The sequence below is a fragment of the Oncorhynchus masou genome, chromosome 9 (genome assembly GCF_036934945.1).
Source record: "Oncorhynchus masou masou isolate Uvic2021 chromosome 9, UVic_Omas_1.1, whole genome shotgun sequence".
NCBI lineage: Eukaryota > Metazoa > Chordata > Actinopteri > Salmoniformes > Salmonidae > Oncorhynchus > Oncorhynchus masou.
In genome coordinates, this window is record NC_088220.1 from 12,348,251 (window position 1) to 12,368,204 (window position 19,954).

General features: G+C 42.9%; 2 protein-coding genes across 5 annotated transcripts in view; one reads left to right on the forward strand and one right to left on the reverse strand.

Moving 5' to 3' along the window:
- The window catches only part of LOC135545528 (moesin-like), a 146,381-nt gene that overhangs the window by 116,527 nt on the left and 9,900 nt on the right, over window positions 1–19,954 (forward strand). Inside the window, exons 1-5 of one of the 3 annotated variants that reach the window (XM_064973185.1) lie at window positions 15,634–15,870; window positions 16,824–16,874; window positions 17,125–17,208; window positions 17,779–17,874; window positions 17,990–18,112. In XM_064973185.1, coding sequence (XP_064829257.1) covers window positions 15,862–15,870; window positions 16,824–16,874; window positions 17,125–17,208; window positions 17,779–17,874; window positions 17,990–18,112 — 363 coding nt within the window. In that variant the 5' untranslated portion in view covers window positions 15,634–15,861. Of the gene's footprint in view, window positions 1–15,633; window positions 15,871–16,823; window positions 16,875–17,124; window positions 17,209–17,778; window positions 17,875–17,989; window positions 18,113–19,954 lie in introns of those variants that run through there. The other 2 variants (XM_064973186.1, XM_064973184.1) reach the window with 2 other exon arrangements.
- LOC135545530 (zinc finger C4H2 domain-containing protein-like) lies at window positions 1,047–18,034 on the reverse strand. 2 transcript variants are annotated; one of them, XM_064973189.1, is made up of 6 exons: window positions 17,967–18,034; window positions 16,797–16,853; window positions 7,912–8,083; window positions 2,345–2,517; window positions 2,088–2,250; window positions 1,047–1,681 (listed from the first exon to the last, which is right to left on the reverse strand). In XM_064973189.1, the coding sequence occupies exons 2-6, from the start codon at window positions 16,808–16,810 to the stop codon at window positions 1,568–1,570; spliced, it is 636 nt and encodes a 211-aa protein (XP_064829261.1). In that variant the 5' UTR covers window positions 16,811–16,853; window positions 17,967–18,034; the 3' UTR covers window positions 1,047–1,567. The 2 variants fall into 2 exon arrangements, with proteins under 2 accessions (XP_064829261.1, XP_064829260.1); XM_064973188.1 differs by lacking the exons at window positions 16,797–16,853; window positions 17,967–18,034 and adding an exon at window positions 9,254–9,387.

Consider the following 19,954-nt stretch of genomic DNA (forward strand, 5'->3'; position numbering starts at 1 on the left):
ACAGGGTACAACACCACACCTCTACAACAGGGTACAACACAACACACACCTCTACAACAGGGTACAACACAGCTCTACAACAGAACACACACCTCTACAACAAGGTACAACACACACCTCTACAACAGGGTACAACACCACACCTCTACAACAGGGTACAACACAACACACACCTCTACAACAGGGTACAACACAGCTCTACAACAGGGTACAACACACCTCTGCAACAGGGTACAACACAACACACATATCTACAACAGGGTACACAACACCTCTACAACAGGGTACACAACACCTCTACAACAGGGTACAACACACACGGTACCATCCAGATTGCTCATAGTGTTTTGTGTTCTTTTCTGTTTTGGTTCTGTAGCTGCTGCCATGTTATTATAATCCGTTTCTGTCCTTATGTTCTTGTACACTTAACAACCGGCTCTCTGAACTGCAAACAATCCCAAGAAGCAGAAGCCCTATGGGAACAGAATGTCCCTCATTTAGGTAAATCAGTCTGTGTTCTGGTGTTGGAAGACGCCGTGGGAGAATCTCATTTACATACTCCTCACGTCCTCTCTACTTCTCTAGACCGATTGGAGGAGAAGGTCAGAGGGGATGGACCTCTGGCTTTCTCATCCAATGGGCTTTGAGGAGGCAAGGAGAGAGGATGCCAGGAGTATGTAAATGAGATTCTCCCAGTGTGCAATTTGGGTGAGATGCTGAGGAGCCTCCACAAGACCTCTGACCCCCAGCAGGCCATAGGGAGTCACAGCAACCTGGGGTTACCTTGGAGACTGAACAGGAATCTGGATGTAACCTGCCAACAGAATGTCAATAAAGAATTACCCTGAAGGCCCAGAATGTTAACCTGAGGACTTCTTGACGACAGTACAAGAACTGAGCTGAAGGAACCTTCATACTGGCACTATCGCCATGCCGACCTATCTGAAATATTCCCCATGTAGTACACTGCTTCTGATCAGAGCCCTGTGTGTGACCCTGTAATATAATGAGATTCATCTTCGTCTAGAAGAAAATACAATTCCAACTGCAGTACAAAACAGTCATTTATTTTTGAATTCTTGTATTAAAGTTTCACATTGCAACACTGTTAAAAGCAAATAAGCGTCATGGTTTTCTCAGTCCTTGACCGTCCCTTATGTGTTCAGTAAACATTAGAACAACTTCCTGGGTTATACACTGCAACAATAAAACCCACTTTCATATCATCACAGTTACAACACAGTCATTATAGCTCAGCCATGGAAAGTGTTCATGCAATGTAAACTATATATACTAAATACAGAGTAGCAAGTACATTCAGTCAGTTTTACATTTATAATGCCTGAACCAATCACAACATGGGTACAGCTACAGTATAATGGTTTGTATTATTGCATATAACATGGTTAAGGTCTATTAAACCTTAACAATTACATTTCAACACTTTAGCACCATTAAAAAACACTTAGGATAATGAAGTTAATACTAAATGCAGGTTCCATGGCATGGAGAAGGTTATGAAGATATGTTTTACTGAAATGTAGCAATATGAGGTGTGTGTGTGTGTCTACTCGTCAGGCTTCCTCTTGGGTTTCTTGGGGTTGCGGGAGCGACTCTTGGCCTTACACAGTGGACAGATAGGAGCGTTACGATGGATCTGCTGGTGGCATGACAGACAGGCCTGGAGAGAGGACAGAGATGTTATAGTGTGTCATTACTATGTCCATACAGAAGTCAGTAGTGTCATTATTGTGTAGGTACAGGCGGGGGAGGAGGGTGTGTACCTACATAGGAGGGTGTGTACCTACATAGGAGGGTGTGTACCTTCATAGGGGGGTGTGTACCTTCATAGGGGGGTGTGTACTATGAACCTTCATAGGAGGGTGTGTACTATGGACCTTCATAGAAGGGTGTGTACTGTGTACCTTCATAGGAGGGTGTGTACTATGGACCTTCATAGGAGGGTGTGTATTGTGTACCTTCGTGGGAGGGTGTGTATTGTGTACCTTCGTGGGAGGGTGTGTATTGTGTACCTTCATAGGAGGGTGTGTACTGTGGACCTTCATGGGAGGGTGTGTATTGTGTACCTTCATGGGAGGGGGCTGTTGTCTGAAAGTGGCAGTCTGGCGGGCGTCTTGTTTCCGGGAGACCTGGAGTTGTTGGGCCGCAGCAGCCGCTGCTGCAAGGGATTCTGGGATTGTGGGCTCATGAGGCTCCTTCTGCCACTCAGCCTTCTGTTTCTCAAAGTAACTATGGCAACAGATAGAAGATAGCATAGAGAACAAGTTGATGTGTGTGTGAGGGCCTGTGCGACCGTGTATGTGTGTATAGTAAGTGTACTGACTCCAGAGAGAGTTTCTCTTCCTCTTCGTTGAGGTTGGGCAGTCTGTGAAGGCCCAGGGTCATCCTCAGTGCGTCTACATGTTCCTTCAGGGGTTTGTAGTCATCATGGAGCCTCCGCGTCGTCTCCAGCAGCTTGTTCAGGTCGTTCTCTGACTGCTTTATAGTGCTCTCCATCTGGGGAGAAGGGGAGAGGTGGAAGGGGAGAATGGGAGAGAGAAGGAAGAAGAGGAAAAGGAGGGAGGAGAAGGGGAGAGAAAGGAGGTAGAGAGAGAGAGGAGAAAGAACCTTAAATAGTTTGTTATTTTTCTGTAAATCTCAACCCCATTTCAGCCTTTGCCCAATCCCTTCACATTTTCCAAAAATGCTTCCAGGTGAGAAGTTGTGGGTGAGGGAGTTGTTCATGAATATTAATTTTGGGATTGGGTAAATGTAGTTGTACCTGACCCCAACACTTTCTCACTAAAGTGTAATTGCCAGAAGTCCACTGAAGCAATCTGAGAATAAAATGTTGTGCATTGTGAGCAAACACAACTCTGGACAGTTATCTGACAGTGTTGAGGTGCAGAGTTACTGACATCTAGTACCACTTACAGTGAAAATTTGAAATTCCCCATTGGGTGAAAAATAAGTAATTGAAATGTGGACTCACATTTATTTTGGTGTTGGGGAGAAAAGTGCATCATCTTGAAAACGAAGATTAGAGGCTCAATTCAATCAAACCCGCATTGTGGTATTTACCCATTAGCGCTTTAACATTGGTCAAATTAACTCACAAATTGGTTTTGAGTACTGTATAAAATCCTAAAACTACTACCAGGGTGACCCCTCTCACAGGTAGTCTTTCATTTTTCAGAATTGGAAGTGTGTGGGCATGGGATGACTATTGTAAATAACAAAAATCTGCCCCATGTGAGATTACTGCTCACAACCATTGAACTATGAGCCACCTGTTTTAGCAGACTGCAATGCTAATTAGCCGTAGCAGTTGGGGAAAAATACAATGAGTTGATTTGACCACCATTGTCATCTATTTCTTGTGACGATGGCTGTGGCTATGAATATTAACATGATTTTTAGAACTTACAGTGGCAAGAGAAAGTTTGTGAACCCTTTGGAAATACCTGCATTTCTGCATAAATTGGTAATAAAATTGTATCTGATCTTTATCTAAGTCACAACAATAGACAACACAGTCTGCTTCAATAATAACACACAAACAATTCTACGTTTTCATGTTTTTATTGAACACACTGTGTACAAGTACAGGGTGGAAAACCCATGTGGACCTTTCGATTTAATAACCGGTTTGGCAGCAATAACCTCAACCAAATGTTTTCTGTAGTTGTGGATCAGACCTGCACAACGGTCAGGAGCAATTTTGGACCATTCCTCCTGTCGTGTCTTTACTATCATTATCTGAAGACTTAGTTTTTATCAAGATTCTCTGTAATTAGTTATTACGCGATCAACTGATTAATCGCGTAACTAATTAACTAGGAAGTGGGGGGAACCAAGGAAAAATATTCAGATTACAAAGTTATCATTTCCTAAAATAACTTTTCAGATATTTTATCTGATCAATTAGTCTTCGAATTAATGAATTATTTACTTTACCTCACGTTACTCTCATTCCAAACGTCGTAAATTGTTGGCTATCTGCACAAATCCAGTCTTCACTATGAGTCATCCACACATCAATTGTCTTGATTGAGAAAAACATGGTCTGCAACCTTTAGCCATCTCGTAATTGAGGTAAGCTCGGTCTGCTGATCGAAAACCCGAGTGGGGTTTTATTCGGAAGGGCCGAAGAGGGCTGTCCCAGGATGTCTAACCCTAACTGGGCTCAGGGGCGGTCCTCTGATTTAGTTCATATCAAAAGGAATTGTATTTTTCTTCATTAAACAGTCCACAATCATATTACACCATTATACAAACAGTATCACACTCACTCATTCATCCTATACAACAATTAGATGTAAACTTCATATCTGAGGCTATTATATAAACAGCGTTATGGTAATGTGGCGCCACCGCCTCCAATGAGCTTCCCCAAGTTGTGACAAACGAACCAGTTCGTAGCTGGATTCTTCACCGATCTTTTACATTTTCTCCGCAACATGAAATGTGTTTGTACCTCAAGTTCTGTGAGGTGGAAGGATTTCCTTTGTCGTCTATGAAAGTTTAACCTCTCTCTACTATGTGGCCATGTGGCAGGATCTTCTCAGGAATTTACAACCTCTGACCACAGCAGCCTAGTTGAAGGAGGCAAGGGGGTGGCAGGGAGAGGGGGCTGGGGTTGCTATACCCAAAGAGGCCAACGTCATGACACTTTACAAAACTGTTTCAGTTTAGCAATATTGTTGGGATGTCTTTTGTAAACTGCTCTCTTGAGGTCATGCCACAGCATCTCAATAGGGTTGAGGTCAGGACTCTGACTGGGCTACTCCAGAAGGCGTATTTTCTTCTGTTGAAGCCATTCTGTTGTTGATTTACTTCTGTGTTTTGGCTCTTTGTCCTGTTGCATCACCCAACTTCTGCAAACAACTCAACGGTAGTTTCATCTGTCCACAGAATATTTAGCCAGTAGCGCTGTGGAACATCCAGGTGCTCTTTGGCAAAATTCAGATGTGCAGCAATGTTTTTTTGAACAGCAGTTTGCTTCTTCCGTGGTGTCCTCCCATGAACACCATTCTTGTTTAGTGTTTTACGTATCGTAGACTCGTCAACAGAGATGTTCCAGGGATTTCTGTAAGTCTTTAGCTGACACTCTAAGATTCTTCTTAACCTCATTGAGCATTCTGCACTGTGCTCTTGCAGTCATCTTTGCAAGACGGCCACTCCAGCAACCGTGCTGAACTTTCTCCATTAATAGACAAAGGCTTTTAGAGATACTTTTGTAACCCTTTCCAGCTTTATGCAAGTCAACAATTCTTAATCTTGTGTCTTCTGAGATCTCTTTTGTTCAAGGTATGGTTCACTTCAGGCAATGCTTCTTGTGAATAGCAAACTCAAATTTAGTGAGTGTTTGTTATAGGGCAGGGCAGCTCTAACCAACATCTCCAATCTCGTCTCATTGATTGGACTCCAGGTTAACTGACTCCTGATTCCAATTAGCTTTTGGAGAAGTCATTAGACTAGGGGTTCACATATTCTTTCCAACCTACACTGTGAATGTTTAAATTATGTATTCAATATAGATAAGAAAAATACAATAATTTGTGTGTTACTAGTTTAATCCCTCTATGTCTGTCTTGTTGTGACTAAAATGAAGATCAGTGTCATGCCCTGGTCTTAGTATTTTGTGTTTTCTTTATTTATTTGGTCAGGCCAGGGTGTGACATGGGTTTTTGTATGTGGTGTGTTTTGTATTGGGGTTTTTTCACATGTATTGGGATTGTAGCTTAGTGGGGTGTTCTAGGTTAATCAATGGCTGTCTGAAGTGGTTCTCAATCAGAGGCAGGTGTTTATCGTTGTCTCTGATTGGGAACCATATTTAGGCAGCCATATTCTTTGAGTGTTTCGTGGGTGATTGTCCTTTTCCTGTCCTTGTTCCTGTTCTATGTTAGCTTACACCAGTATAGGCTGTTTTTGGTTTTCTTGTTACGTTTGTTGTTTTTGTATTTTGATTTGTGTTTACTCTGGTTTATTAAACATGGATCGCAATCTACACGCCGCATTTTGGTCCGACTCTCCTTCGCAAATAGAAAACCGTAACAATCAGATCAAATTTGATGACCAATTTTTGCAGAAATCCAGCTAATTCCAAAGGGTTCACATACTTTTCTTCTTGCCACTGTATATGATTTTTTCTTCTTCATAAAAGCACATAGATGTGTATGAAATGGTAAACAAAAACGTAGAATTTGTTCATATGCAGAAATGTGCCTTACTGCCCTTTTGAATGTTGTGTAACATCAATAGTCTGGTCAAGGAAGCATCATGCTAAATACACTGGCACACTCTACTTACCAAGACCATTGCCAAATAAGGCACACTGTCACCTGCTTTTATAGTAAGCCTCGAGGTGGTACCACCCAGCACATCTAGAAGGAAGTCTATTTCATACTGAACCGCTCCCTTGAGATGATGTATAGGACCCTTCTCAAGGTGCCTCTATATCACGATTCCAGTGGTAGAGAGGTGAACCGCTCCCTTTAGATGATGTATAGGACCCTTCTCAACCGATTTCAATCCCCCTTGAGATGATGTATAGGACCCTTCTCAAGGTGCCTCTATATCACGATTTCAATGGTAGAGATGAACCGCTCCCTTGAGATGATGTATAGGAACCTTCTCAAGGTGCCTCTATATCACGATTCCAGTAGAGTAGAGATGAACAAGGTGCCTCTATATCGCCGCTCCCTTGAGATGATGTATAGGAACCTTCTCAAGGTGCCTCTATATCACGATTCCAGTGGTAGAGATGAACCGCTCCCTTGAGATGCCACTACATCACGATTTCAGTGGTAGAGATGATGTATAGGAACCGATTCCAGTGGTAGAGATGAACCGCTCCCTTGAGATGATGTATAGGACCCTTCTCAAGGTGCCTCTATATCACGATTCCAGTGGTAGAGATGAACCGCTCCCTTGAGATGCCACTACATCACGATTCCAGTGGTAGAGATGAACCACTCCCTTGAGATGATGTATAGGAACCTTCTCAAGGTGCCTCTATATCACGATTCCAGTGGTAGAGATGAACCACTCCCTTGAGATGATGTATAGGACCCTTCTCAAGGTGCCTCTATATCACGATTCCAGTGGTAGAGATGAACCGCTCCCTTGAGATGATGTATAGGAACCTTCTCAAGGTGCCTCTACATCACGATTCCAGTGGTAGAATTGAAATGCTAGGGGTGACAACAAACTATATTTACTACTAAAAGACCAAAATACACTGAGTGTACAAAACATTATGAACATTACGCTCCTTCCATGACACAGACTAACCAGGTGAATCCAGGTGAAAGCTATGATCCCTTATTGATGTCACTTGTTAAATCCACTTCAGTCAGTGTAGATGAAGGGGAGGAGGCAGGTTAAAGAAGGATTTTAAGCCTTGAGACAACTGAGACATGGATTGTGAATGTGTGCCATTCAGAGGGTTAGACAAAAGATTGAAATGCCTTTGAAAGGGGTATGGTAGTCAAGAACTGCAATGCTGCTGGGTTTTTCACAATCAACAGTTTCCCATGTGTATCAAGAATAGTCCACCACCCAGAGGACAACCAGCCAACTTGGCACAACTGTGGGAAGCATTGGAGTCAACATGGGCCAGCATCCCTGTGGAATGCTTTCGACACTTAAAGTCCATGCCAGAAAATGTAAGGCTGTTCTGAGGGCAAAAGTGTGGCGGGGTGCAACTCAACATTAGGAAGGTGTTCTTAATGTTTTGTTCACCCAGGGTACATCACTATTGCAATCAACTTAAAAATTAAGAACTGAACACAATAACTAAGCCTAACACATCTGGTTTTCCATGAAAAAACCCCAGATCAAATAGTAAAATAGTGGTTTCTGCCTCTTCCTCTCACACACACTCTCTCCCTCTCTCTCTCTACCCACCACATTGATATCAGCATGTATGAGTCGTAGCTCCTCTACATGGGCCATCTTCTCCTGCATTAGGAGGTCCATCTCCTGTTTGTATTCCTTCAGATGTTTCTCCTCAGACTCCAGGGACTCAAACTCTGACTTCAGACGAGACTTGATCTTCTGCATCTGTACCGTCTTATTCCTGAAATGAAAACACAGTTTAACCACATGCATTACTAGTTCTTTATTTTATATTTTACCTTTATTTAACTAGGCAAGTCAGTTAAGAACAAATTCTTATTTTCAATGACAGCCTAGGAACAGTGGGTTAACTGCCTGTTCAGGGGCGGAATGACAGATTTGTACCTTGTCAGCTTGGGGGTTTGAACTTGCAACCTTCTGGTTACTAGTCCAACACTCTAACCACTAGGCTACCCTGCCGCCCCAAACTCTTAGTTTGGTTAGTTACCACTGTAAAGTTAGTTATCACTGTAAAATAGTAGTTACCAACAATACACAGTAGTTATTACCAATGCAGTAGTTAACAATTACACAACATTAGGTAGTTACATACCACTGGGCTATTTACTAATGCACTTATTTTGATTACAGGGAAGGAGGCACAAAGACAACGTTCTGTCAGTTCAACTTCCTGTCACTCAATCATGCTTAATAAGAAACCAATTGCCCTAAGGCATCTTTTATTGTTTCTACATTATTTAACCTGGTTAGTGTCTTCAGGTAGATATACATTTTTCAAGAGACCTGTTTTCTGTTGCAATCGATTAGTTTATTGTGAAATAAGGAGAGATACTATTTGTCATGGGAATAAGTAATAGAATGCATGCATAGCCGAGATAAATATGGACGTGCACCATATGACATTGTTATAACTGGTGTAACTATAATTGTTTTCTACTGATGTTACTGACGCGCAGCTATACAGCGGCACATCTGTTCAACAATGTGTACATTTGTAACTGGTTCCAACAGAATGAACCATGGTTAGCCAATTAACAACCAGCTAATGACAAAAAGCTAGCTAGCTAAAATGCCAAATAACCGCTAATCTGGCAAAGCACTTCGCATCTGGATTTTTGTTGATGCAAACAGCTGGATTGATTATATATAATGCACAGCTAGCAAGCTATTCTGTAACATGTTTTTTTGCAGTTCCTCCGCTTGCTAACCTTGCTCGAGGCTATGTCGACACATACAGCTAGCTTCCTCGCACAATAACAAAGCCAAGACGCTAATATCAGCTGGCGAGACAATTCGTCTCTGATCTTTTCCTGAGCCATCCAGCTACATTTACCAGATGTGGTTTCTTTGAAGAAGAATATACTTTATTTTTTATTATTATTTTTTTTACCGTATTTCCATAATGTTTTCTAGTTTGCACATTATGTCTTGTTCGTCCCCCATGGTTTTGTCTTTAGACTGATAAATTAGATCTTAATGGAAGACCAGGGTGGTCTGCGGACCAGCTAATCAAAACAATACCGTCAGCTGTAACAGTCGCTGTGAAGCACCACGCAAGCGCGGAGAAACAGTGGCTAAGTGTATTGTGGCAGGCCCCCCTAAATACAACCCATATCTATGCTTATTTATTTTATCTTGTGTCCTTTACCATTTGTACATTGTAAAAACACTGTATATATATAATAGGACATTTGTAATGTCTTCATTGTTTTGAAACTTCTGTATGTGTGATGTCTACTGTTAATTTTGATTGTTTATTTCACTTTATATATTATCTACCTTACTTGCGTTGGCAATGTTAACACATGTTACCCATGCCAATAAAGCCCCTTGAATTGAATTGGATTGTACTTCAGTGACCCCAGCTGGAAACTGTAACATCGTTTCAGACAGACACTGTCTGATAGAAACGGTTACATTGTTGTTCTAGCCTTTTAATAGAAACGGTTGCATTGTTGTTCTAGCCTTTTAATAGAAACGGTTACATTGTTGTTCTAGCCTTTTAATAGAAACGGTTGCATTGTTGTTCTAGCCTTTTAATAGAAACACATTGTTGTTCTAGCCTTTTAATAGAAACATTGTTGTTCTACATTGTTGTTCTAGCCTTTTAATAGAAACGGTTGCATTGTTGTTCTAGCCTTTTAATAGAAACGCATTGTTGTTCTAGCATTGTTGTTCTAGCCTTTTAATAGAAACGGTTGCATTGTTGTTCTAGCCTTTTAATAGAAACGGTTACATTGTTGTTCTAGCCTTTTAATAGAAACGGTTACATTGTTGTTCTAGCCTTTTAATAGAAACGGTTGCATTGTTGTTCTAGCCTTTTAATAGAAACGGTTACATTGTTGTTCTAGCCTTTTAATAGAAACGGTTACATTGTTGTTCTAGCCTTTTAATAGAAACGGTTGCATTGTTGTTGTTTTAATAGAAACTTACATTGTTGTTCTAGCCTTTTAATAGAAACGGTTACATTGTTGTTCTAGCCTTTTAATAGAAACGGTTACATTGTTGTTCTAGCCTTTTAATAGAAACGGTTACATTGTTGTTCTAGCCTTTTAATAGAAACGGTTGCATTGTTTGAATATAATCCTCTTTATGATGGTGTAAACTGTCTAAACTCTACATTACTCATAAAGGTGCTTAAATATAATATATTTTTTTGCAAAATAACAACTACATGTTGTAAGGATCAAACTCTTTTTTTCCATTTTCGCCTGAAATACATACCCAAATCGAACTGCCTGTAGCTCAGGACCTGAAGCAAGCATGTGCATATTATTGATACTATTTCAAAGGACACTTTGAAGTTTGTGGAAATGTGAAATTAGATCTCGTAAAATATGGTAAAAGATAATGCAATGACAAAAACTATCGTTTTCCCCCCAAAATAATCTCCATCTATGAAATGCAAGAGAAAGGCCATTATATATGTCACGACTTCTGCTGAAGTCGTTGCCTCTCTGGCGGTGGTCGGCGGTCGACGTCACCGGTCTTCTAGCCATCATTGATCCATTTTCCATTGGTTTTGTCTTGTCTTCCCACACACCTGTTTTCAATCCCATTCATTACCTGTTGTGTATTTAACCCTCTGTTTCCCCTCATGTCTTTGTCAGAGATTGTATATGGTCAGTGTTGTGTTTTTTGTATAGGTGCGTGACAGGTCCTCGTACCCATGTTTGTTTATATTCTATTCTTAGTAGTGTTATGGAGCATGTTACGTGGACATTCATTAAAAGACTCCATTTTACACTCCGTTTGACTCTCCTGCGCCTGACTTCCCTGCCACCTATACACACGATTTTGGCCACTAGATGGCAGTAGTGTGCAAAGTTTTAGACTGATCCGATGAACCATCCAATGAACCACAGCATTACTGTTCAAAATGCTGTATCAAGTCTGCCCAAATGTGGCGAATTGGAAAATTGATACATGTTCATGTACGTAACTACAGAGAACATACATTTTTATAGTTTACACACTCCCAGGAATGTAATAAATTATGGATAATTAGCATCCATATGGAAAAGACACTAACCTTCACACATCTAGATGGGGGGGGGGGGGGCAGACACAGCAGGGGTTCAAACTGTAGAACCCAGTTCCTACATTTGAATATGAAAATGGATTTTATCGGACAAAAAACTATGCTATGCATTTTTATCTCTGCAAACCCTCAGGATGACAAATCAGAGCAAGATTACTGAAGTACCTTATTTTACCTTTCAGATGGGAATGTATCAAACCAGTTACTGTGATAAAAGTTTTTGTTGTTGTTGTGCACTCTCCTCAAACAATAGCATGTCATTTTTTTCACTAATAGCTACTGTAAATTGGACAGTGCAGTAAGATTAACAAGAATTTAAGCTTTCTGCCCCTATGTCCTGGGGAAATGTTCTTGTCACTTACAGCGTCATGCAAATCACATTAGCTCTAGTTAGTTCAACCGATCCCGTAGAGTTTAAAAAATAATGAGACATATAGTTGAAGTCAGAAGGTTACGTACAACTTAGCCAAATACATTTAAACTCAGTTTTTCACAATTCCTGACATTTAATCCTAGTAAAAATTCCCTGTTCTAAGTCAGGATAACCACTTTATTTTAAGAATGTGAAATGTCAGAATACTAGTAGCGAGAATGATTTATTTCAGCTTTTATTTCTTTCATCACATTCCCAGTGGGTCAGAAGTGTCACATCTGCTCCTGCCACACACCCTAGTGGACATCTGGTGTCTCCTTGACCTGCAGCCACTCCTCCAGTACACTCTCTCTCTCCGCCTCCCTTTCTGTTTGTTTGTAATTGTGTGGTTGGAGACAGGTGTGCTGGAGTCAGAGCGGATCCTCACCAGCTGCAACCCGTTCCATAATCAAGACCTCTACAAATACTCAGTCCTGCCACTTCCACTCTGCCAGATCGTAATCTCCGTTCAGTCAGTTTATGATTCTAGCTATTTGTGATTATTCAAGATCCTGTTACTCTGCTGCGTCTGTTTCCCTGCCTGATGCTGTTTATCCTCTCACTGCAGTTTTGCTGCTCTGACTCTGGTATCAGTCTCCTGTTCCACATCTCACCACCCTGCTACCCTGTTCTGGATTCACCACACCACCACTCCATTGGATTCCTCTCCGTACCTGTTTACCCTGTTCCAACCCAGCTCACTTCAACCTCAGCCTCCACATCTAGTTTCCTACCACTCATCTGAGCTTCCCCGGATCTGCACTCCATATCTCCTGCTTCTTCGAAAAGAAAGCACAGGGGCGGAGTTTCGGTGGCGTACCCGAGTGCTGTGAGAGCACGGCTCCTATCCCAGCCTCGGACGCGTCCACCTCCACTATGAATGCCAAAGAGGTATCCGGATGGTCCAGCACAGGAGCCGCAGTAAACAGAGCTCTTAGCTGCCCAAAAGCCCTTTCCGCCTCAGCCGACCACTGCAACCGTACAGGACCCCCCTTCAGCAGTGAGGTAATGGGAGCAGCAACCTGGCCAAAACCCCGGATAAATCTCTCCGGTAGTAATTGGCAAACCCTAAAAGGCGCTGCATCTCCTTTACCGTGGTGGTGGGAGTCGGCCAATTATGCACGGCTGCAATGCGGTCGCTCTCCATCTCTACCCCTGATGAGGAAATGCGATACCCTAGGAAGGAGACAGCCTGCTGAAAGAACAGGCATTTCTCAGCCTTGACATACAGGTCATGCTCCAACAGTTGTTCAAGTACCTTGCGCACCAAGGACACATGCTCGGCGCGTATAGCGGAGTAAATCAGAATGGCATAGATATACTCCACTACACCCTGCCCGTGCAGGTCCCTGAAAATCTTGTCTACAAAGGATTGGAAAACTGATGGAGCATTCATCAACCCGTACGGCATGACGAGGTACTCCCGGATACGCACCAGGTTATACGCACTCCTCAGATTCAGTTTTGTGAAGAAGCGCGCCCCATGCATTGACTCAATCGCCGTGGCAATAAGAGGTAGGGTTAACTGTACCTCACCGTGATTTGATTGAGACCTCGATAGTCAATTCACGGGTGTAAACCTGCATCCTTCTTCTTCACAAAAAATAAACTTGAGGAGGCAGGTGAAATAGAGGGCCGAATGTACCCCTGACGCAGGGGTTCAGAGACCATATGTATTCATAGCCACTGTCTCCGCTTGCGACGGGATACACGTGACTCCTGGGAAGCGCAGCGTCTGCCAGGAGATTTAATGCACAATCCCACCCATCGATGAGGTGGTAATTGAGTCGCCTTTTTTTTTACAGAAGGCGAGAGCCAAATCGGCATATTCTGGGGGGATGTGCACGGTGGAGACCTGGTCTGGACTTTCCACCATGGTAGTACCAACGGCAACCCCTAAACACCTCCCTGAGCACTCTCGCGACCACCCCGTGAGAGACCTCTGTTGCCAGGAAATAGTGGGGTTATGCAGAGCCAACCAGGGAAGGCCTAGTACCACAGGAAACACAGGAGAGTCAATGAGGAAGAGACTGATTCTCTCCTCATGATCCCCCTGCATAACCGTGGCCAAGGAGATGGTGGCCTCCCTGATTAGCCCGGACACTAATGGTCAACTATTCAGAGTGTGTACTGGGAAGGGTCTAACTACAGGAAAAATGGGGATTCCTAACCTAATGGCTAATGCTCTGTCAATAAAATTCCCAGCTGTGCCTGAATCGACAAGCGCCTTATGCTGGGAATGTGGAGAAAACTCAGGGAAACAAATAGGCACAAACAGGTGATCAACAGAGGACTCTGGATGAGTGTGGTGCGAACTCACCTGGGGTGACGCCAGAGTGCCCTGCCTGTTGCCTCGACTCCCAGAGGAACCAACACGACACCGACCAGCAGTGTGTCCTCTGAGGCCACAGATGGCGCACGTGATGGTTCCTCCTCCCGTGTCCCTATGAGCAGCCCTTCCTAACTCCATGGGCACCGGAGCGGGGGTGCTGGAAGATGGCACCGACAGAGCCCCCTCTGGACGTCCGCGGGTGTCCAGCGGGTTATCCAACCGGATGGACAAATCCACCAGTTGGTCAAAGGAGATGGTGGCATCCCTGCAGGCCAGCTCACGTCAGACGTCCTCTCGTAGGCTGCATCGATTGTGGTCATTCCGGCCTGCTCCGGGGGTCAAGGTCCGGAATTCCAGGGCGAATTCCTGGGTGCTCCTCGTCCGTTGCCTCAAATGGAAGAGCCTCTCCCTCGCCGCTCTACCCTCAGGTGAATGGTTGAAGACTGGCCGGAAGCGACGGGTGAACTCCTCGGAGTGGTCCTTCACTCCACACAGAGTTTTCCCACTCCAGCGCTCTTCCCCTGAGGCAGGAGACGAGGGCAGCCACTCTCTCCCTTCCCGAGGGAGCTGGGTGCACAGTGGCCAGGTAGATGTCCAGTTGTAACAAGAATCCCTGGCACTGTGCTGCTGTTCCATCATACTCCCTGGGAAGGGAGAGACACATCCCACTGGGACTGGCTCCTGCCTGGGACTGGTAGAGGTCTCCCTGTCTCTCCCAGCGGCCCATGGTTTGAACAGCGCGATCCATCATGGCACCAAGTTGATTTAACATTGACGAATGTTCCTGGACGCGCTCCTCGACTCCTCTAACCAGGGTACCTGCTCCTGCTGACTCTATGGTTCGGTGTGTAATTCTGTTAAGAGTGTGTAGCAGAGGCGAAGTCAGGGGCAGGAGAGCAGAGTGTAGCAAACAGGCGCACTTTAATTTGGTTCCAAATTGACAGCACAATAAAAGTGCCAAAACCACAGAAATAACAAAAGTAGTGCGCATGACAAACCACATAACAATAAACAATTACACACAAAGACATGATGGGAAACAGAGGGCTAAATACATGTAGATTGATTAGGGAATGAAAACCAGGTGTGCAGGGAACAAGAGAAAACAAATGGACATATGAAAATTGGAGCGGCGATGGCTAGAAAGCCTGGGACATCGATCGCCGAAACGCTGCCCGAACAAGGACTAACCGACTTGCCAAAACTATAGTTTGTTAACAAGAAATTTGTGGAGTGGTTGAAAAACGAGTTTTAATGACTCCAACCTAAGTGTATGTAAACTTCCAACTTCAACTGTACGTAGAACTAGGGAAAAATGCCTTGAGTGTTGGGCTTAGTAAGTACTTTTACCTTGGCTAGTGGCAATGTGGTCTAATGTTAAGGCAGTACTACAGTATATTATCAACATTGTCTTATCGTATATCTCATTCAAAATGATTGTATTCTAAAGGTGGATGTAAAATCAGTGTCTTGGGTGCTATTTTGCGGTGGGCCTGTGAGGGTCAAGTGTTAGTACAGCGCCCTAATCCACCTTGAGTTAGATTCCTGGGCTGCCATTGGATTAGTCCTGAGAACACAACAATGGCTCGTTTTAATTCAACATAATCCCAGTGAATATTGCAAGCACTTTCATATGACTCTGTGTAGAGGAAGCTAATGCCTAAAGAAGGACCTCTCAGGAACTTAATAACATAGTAGATTAAAGATCTACAAATGTCTTCTGTGAGTATCCATTTATTCTCTTTATCCTACAACATCTGGATTGAAGTTAAGATGTGGCTGTTTGTGTAAGATTAGTGTGAGATTGTGTACATTTAGCATTTGACAGTAAGACAAGGCTAACTTTTTTCCCATAGCCATGTCTCTGTTTCTCTGTGACACAGAATAATGGGCTAGAAAAGTTTATTCTACGATCTGTTCTGGACACAGTGCTTAGTTTCTTGGCTGTTTTTGTTGGATTTGTGATTTTGTGAGTTGTGATTTTCAGCCATTTTAAAGGCTTACCATGTTACTACCCTGAGTTATACCGTGTTTGTTAAAAGTGAAGTGTTCGTTTGTTAACCACTCAAATCAGACACAAATGTTTTTTAGAAGTTTGAGCTTCAACACAACAGTACATCGTTCTGTGTGATACTTGTAGTACAGTGAGTTCACTCAATTTTGAAACTCAATCTTTTATATCTTAGCTCTTTTGAGTAATATAAACATTTTACTTGTAGAAACATTCCATATTTTTTGTGGTTGAAGTATTCTGGCCAGAGTAGACCGATATGATCAACATTAAACATATGAGAATTGGACTACTTCTGGGCCTCCGTGGTTGGCCTGGCCCGCTCTGATCTCTGCTGTTTCGTAACTTAATTCCAGTTTGCTCCATAATCAGTGTTAAAAACCACTTCAGAAACCCTAGCGGTGGTTACCTGGGGTAGATTAGAGTTGATTAGAAAAACGTTATAGTCCACACAAAGTGGGAACGTTCACTAAAACATGGTTGACATTAAAACAATGACCGCAACAACAGAAACCTACGCTACACTTCTGTGTGGATCCTGGGATCCTAGAATAAACCTTCCCCTGTTCTGAGAATACTCTCAACTCTATTTTGTTCTGAGAATTCTCCCTAAACAATATTTCACGTTTAAAAATACCTTGTGGGCTTCATGTTTTGATTGTAGTCCCCTACGACCTCTTGCGATTGGATGATCCTGCAGGTTGAACAGAAAAATGTAAGAAACATAATTATATTATATTTTTGGGGCCTTTTACCTCACAAAAAACCTAGCACACCATTTACAATAATACTAAGAGACATACAATTCGCTTAGCCTCTTAGTACATTGCATGCCTGTCCCCTATTATAAGCCAAACTACCCATTATACTAGCCATTACTCTTGCTATGTGTTTTAATAGGCTATTAAGTTCTCTCTCCTCCCATTCATACTCCAGTTTGTGTCTATGTGAATGCCCTCTGGTAGATCAATGTTCGCGTCACCACCATGGACGCTGAGCTGGAGTTCGCCATCCTGCCCAGCACCACTGGCAAACAACTCTTCAACCAGGTACATGGACAGACAGACTGGCGGAAAGACTGACTGGCGGAAAAACAGACAGACAGACAGACTGGCGGGCAGACAGACAGACAGACAGACAGACTGGCGGGCAGACAGACAGACAGACTGGCGGGCAGACAGACTGGCGGACAGACAGACAGACAGACAGACAGACAGACAGAAAGACAGACTGGTGGGCAGACAGACAGACAGACAGACTGGCGGACAGACAGACTGGCGGACAGACAGACTGGCGGGCAGACAGACAGACAGACAGACTGACAGACAGACAGACAGACAGACTGGCGGGCAGACAGACAGACAGACTGGCCAGACAGACAGACAGACAGACAGACTGGCGGACAGACAGACAGACAGACAGACAAGCGGACGGACAGACAGACAGACTGGCGGACAGACAGACAGACAGACAGACGGACGGACAGACAGACAGACAGACTGGCGGACGGACAGACAGACAGACTGGCGGACAGACAGACAGACAAGCGGACGGACAGATAGACAGAAAAATCTCTGTTTCCTGCACAACGGACAATATTTTTATTCATTGTTGTGTAGATAGTGAAAACCATCGGGCTTAGAGAGACCTGGTTCTTTGGCCTACAGTACCAGGACAGCAAAGGCTTCTCTACCTGGCTCAAACTCAACAAGAGGGTGAGTACATCCTAACTACTCTGCTCAGACAGTAACAACATACAGAACTGTCTCACACACTTCCACATTCATTCATTCACTTATTTACTCACTCATGTTGTTGCAATGTTCCCAGGTGACAGCTCAGGATGTACGCAGGGAGAACCCTCTGTTGATAAAGTTCAGGGCCAAGTTCTACCCTGAAGACGTAGCTGAGGAACTGATCCAAGAGGCCACGCAACGACTTTTCTTCCTGCAGGTCATACACACAAGCGCACACACACATGAGCTGGCAAGACACACACACATACTGTACATCAAATCAAGGTTTATGTGTCACGTTCACAGGACACAACAGGCATGAACAGTACAGATAAAATGTTTACTTACAAGCTCTTTCTCAACAATGCAATGTTCAATATCAAAGGTAAAGGAATAGAAAATCCAAAATAGGCTCTTATAAAGACCACTGAGTCACCACTAGGTCACTCTAACTCAGATATCATATTAAAAACTGAGTCAACACTAGGTCACTCTCACTCAGATATCATATTAAAAACTGAGTCAATACTCAAATATCAGATCTCACTCAGATATCATATTAAAAACTCAATACTAGGTCACTCAGATATCATATTAAAAACTGAGTCAATACTTCACTCTCACTCAGATATCATATTAAAAACTGAGTCACTCTCACTCAGATATCATATTAAAAACTGAGTCAATACTAGGTCACTCTCACTCAAATATCATATTAAAAACTGAGTCAATACTAGGTCACTCTCACTCAGATATCATATTAAAAACTGAGTCAATACTAGGTCACTCTCACTCAGATATCATATTAAAAACTGAGTCAATACTAGGTCACTCTCACTCAGATATCATATTAAAAACTGAGTCAATACTAGGTCACTCTCACTCAGATATCATATTAAAAACTGAGTCAATACTAGGTCACTCTCACTCAGATATCATATTAAAAACTGAGTCAATACTAGGTCACTCTCACTCAGATATCATATTAAAAACTGCAAACATTTCTACCCACACTATGACAAAATGTGAAGAAAATTCTCTACACCCCATGACAAAATCAGTAGAATGGCATGGAGTTAGTTATACAAATCAGTAGAATGGCATGAAATTAGTTATAAATCTCCCTTGACGCATGGCAAGATGTGTAGAATTACAGCATTTCTCCACTAAAATGTCCCAATTCCTCTCCGCTGTCAAGAAGGGTCAACACAACATTTCACTTAGGAACATTTAAATCAACAAAATGTAATTTAGGTTCCTCAAAAGGCCAGGGCCGGCTCTCACTGCCAGGGAGGTTATGCAGACCTTCGAGCCACTGCAGCTCCTCATGATGAGTTCAGAGGTTACCCATCTCTGTTGTAAATAATCAGAATTCATGTAAACATTCGAGTTGATGTCTTGGCACAACTTATGCGGTATGTTGAGTATAGGGACAGGGGAAGTTGAGCCGCCTTGGGGGTAAGTTGGTGATGGTGTGGTTGCTGGTAGGTCAAAGTTGAATTCATGGAATGGGGGTGTGGTGTATGGTATATCTTAAATGTATGCCTACATTGATATTGAGGCCCAGAGGCCCAGGTACATGATCGTTGTCTTTTTTGGCTGTCGTTGTCTTTTTTGGCTTTTTTTGTACTGTCGTGGAATTCTAATCAATAATGAGGAGAGACGAGGTCAATCACCAATCAGTATTTTACTTTACTCAAAAGATACTAATAAAACAGCGAGTGAGGCTGGTCGACCCAACACTTTTGAGCAGCTTTGACAGAGAACGAATACAAATATCTCTTATAGCAAAGATAAACCTTCTTAGTCTACATGACAAACAACAGATGTGTGGAATGGGTCAAAAGGTGAGACTTTATATATGAGAAAGGAGTTTCCCCCAGCCAGATAGCATTTGTTGTGAAGACTGTTCTTATTGTATAGAAACCAGAGTTTGGCCCCTGAGACAAGGTTCCTCATCACTATCCTCTCATACCCGAGCCGTCTCTCCCTTACAGAACAAACACCAACTCATTCTAGGGCGGCAGTGTAGCCTAGTGGTTAGAGCATTGGACTAGTA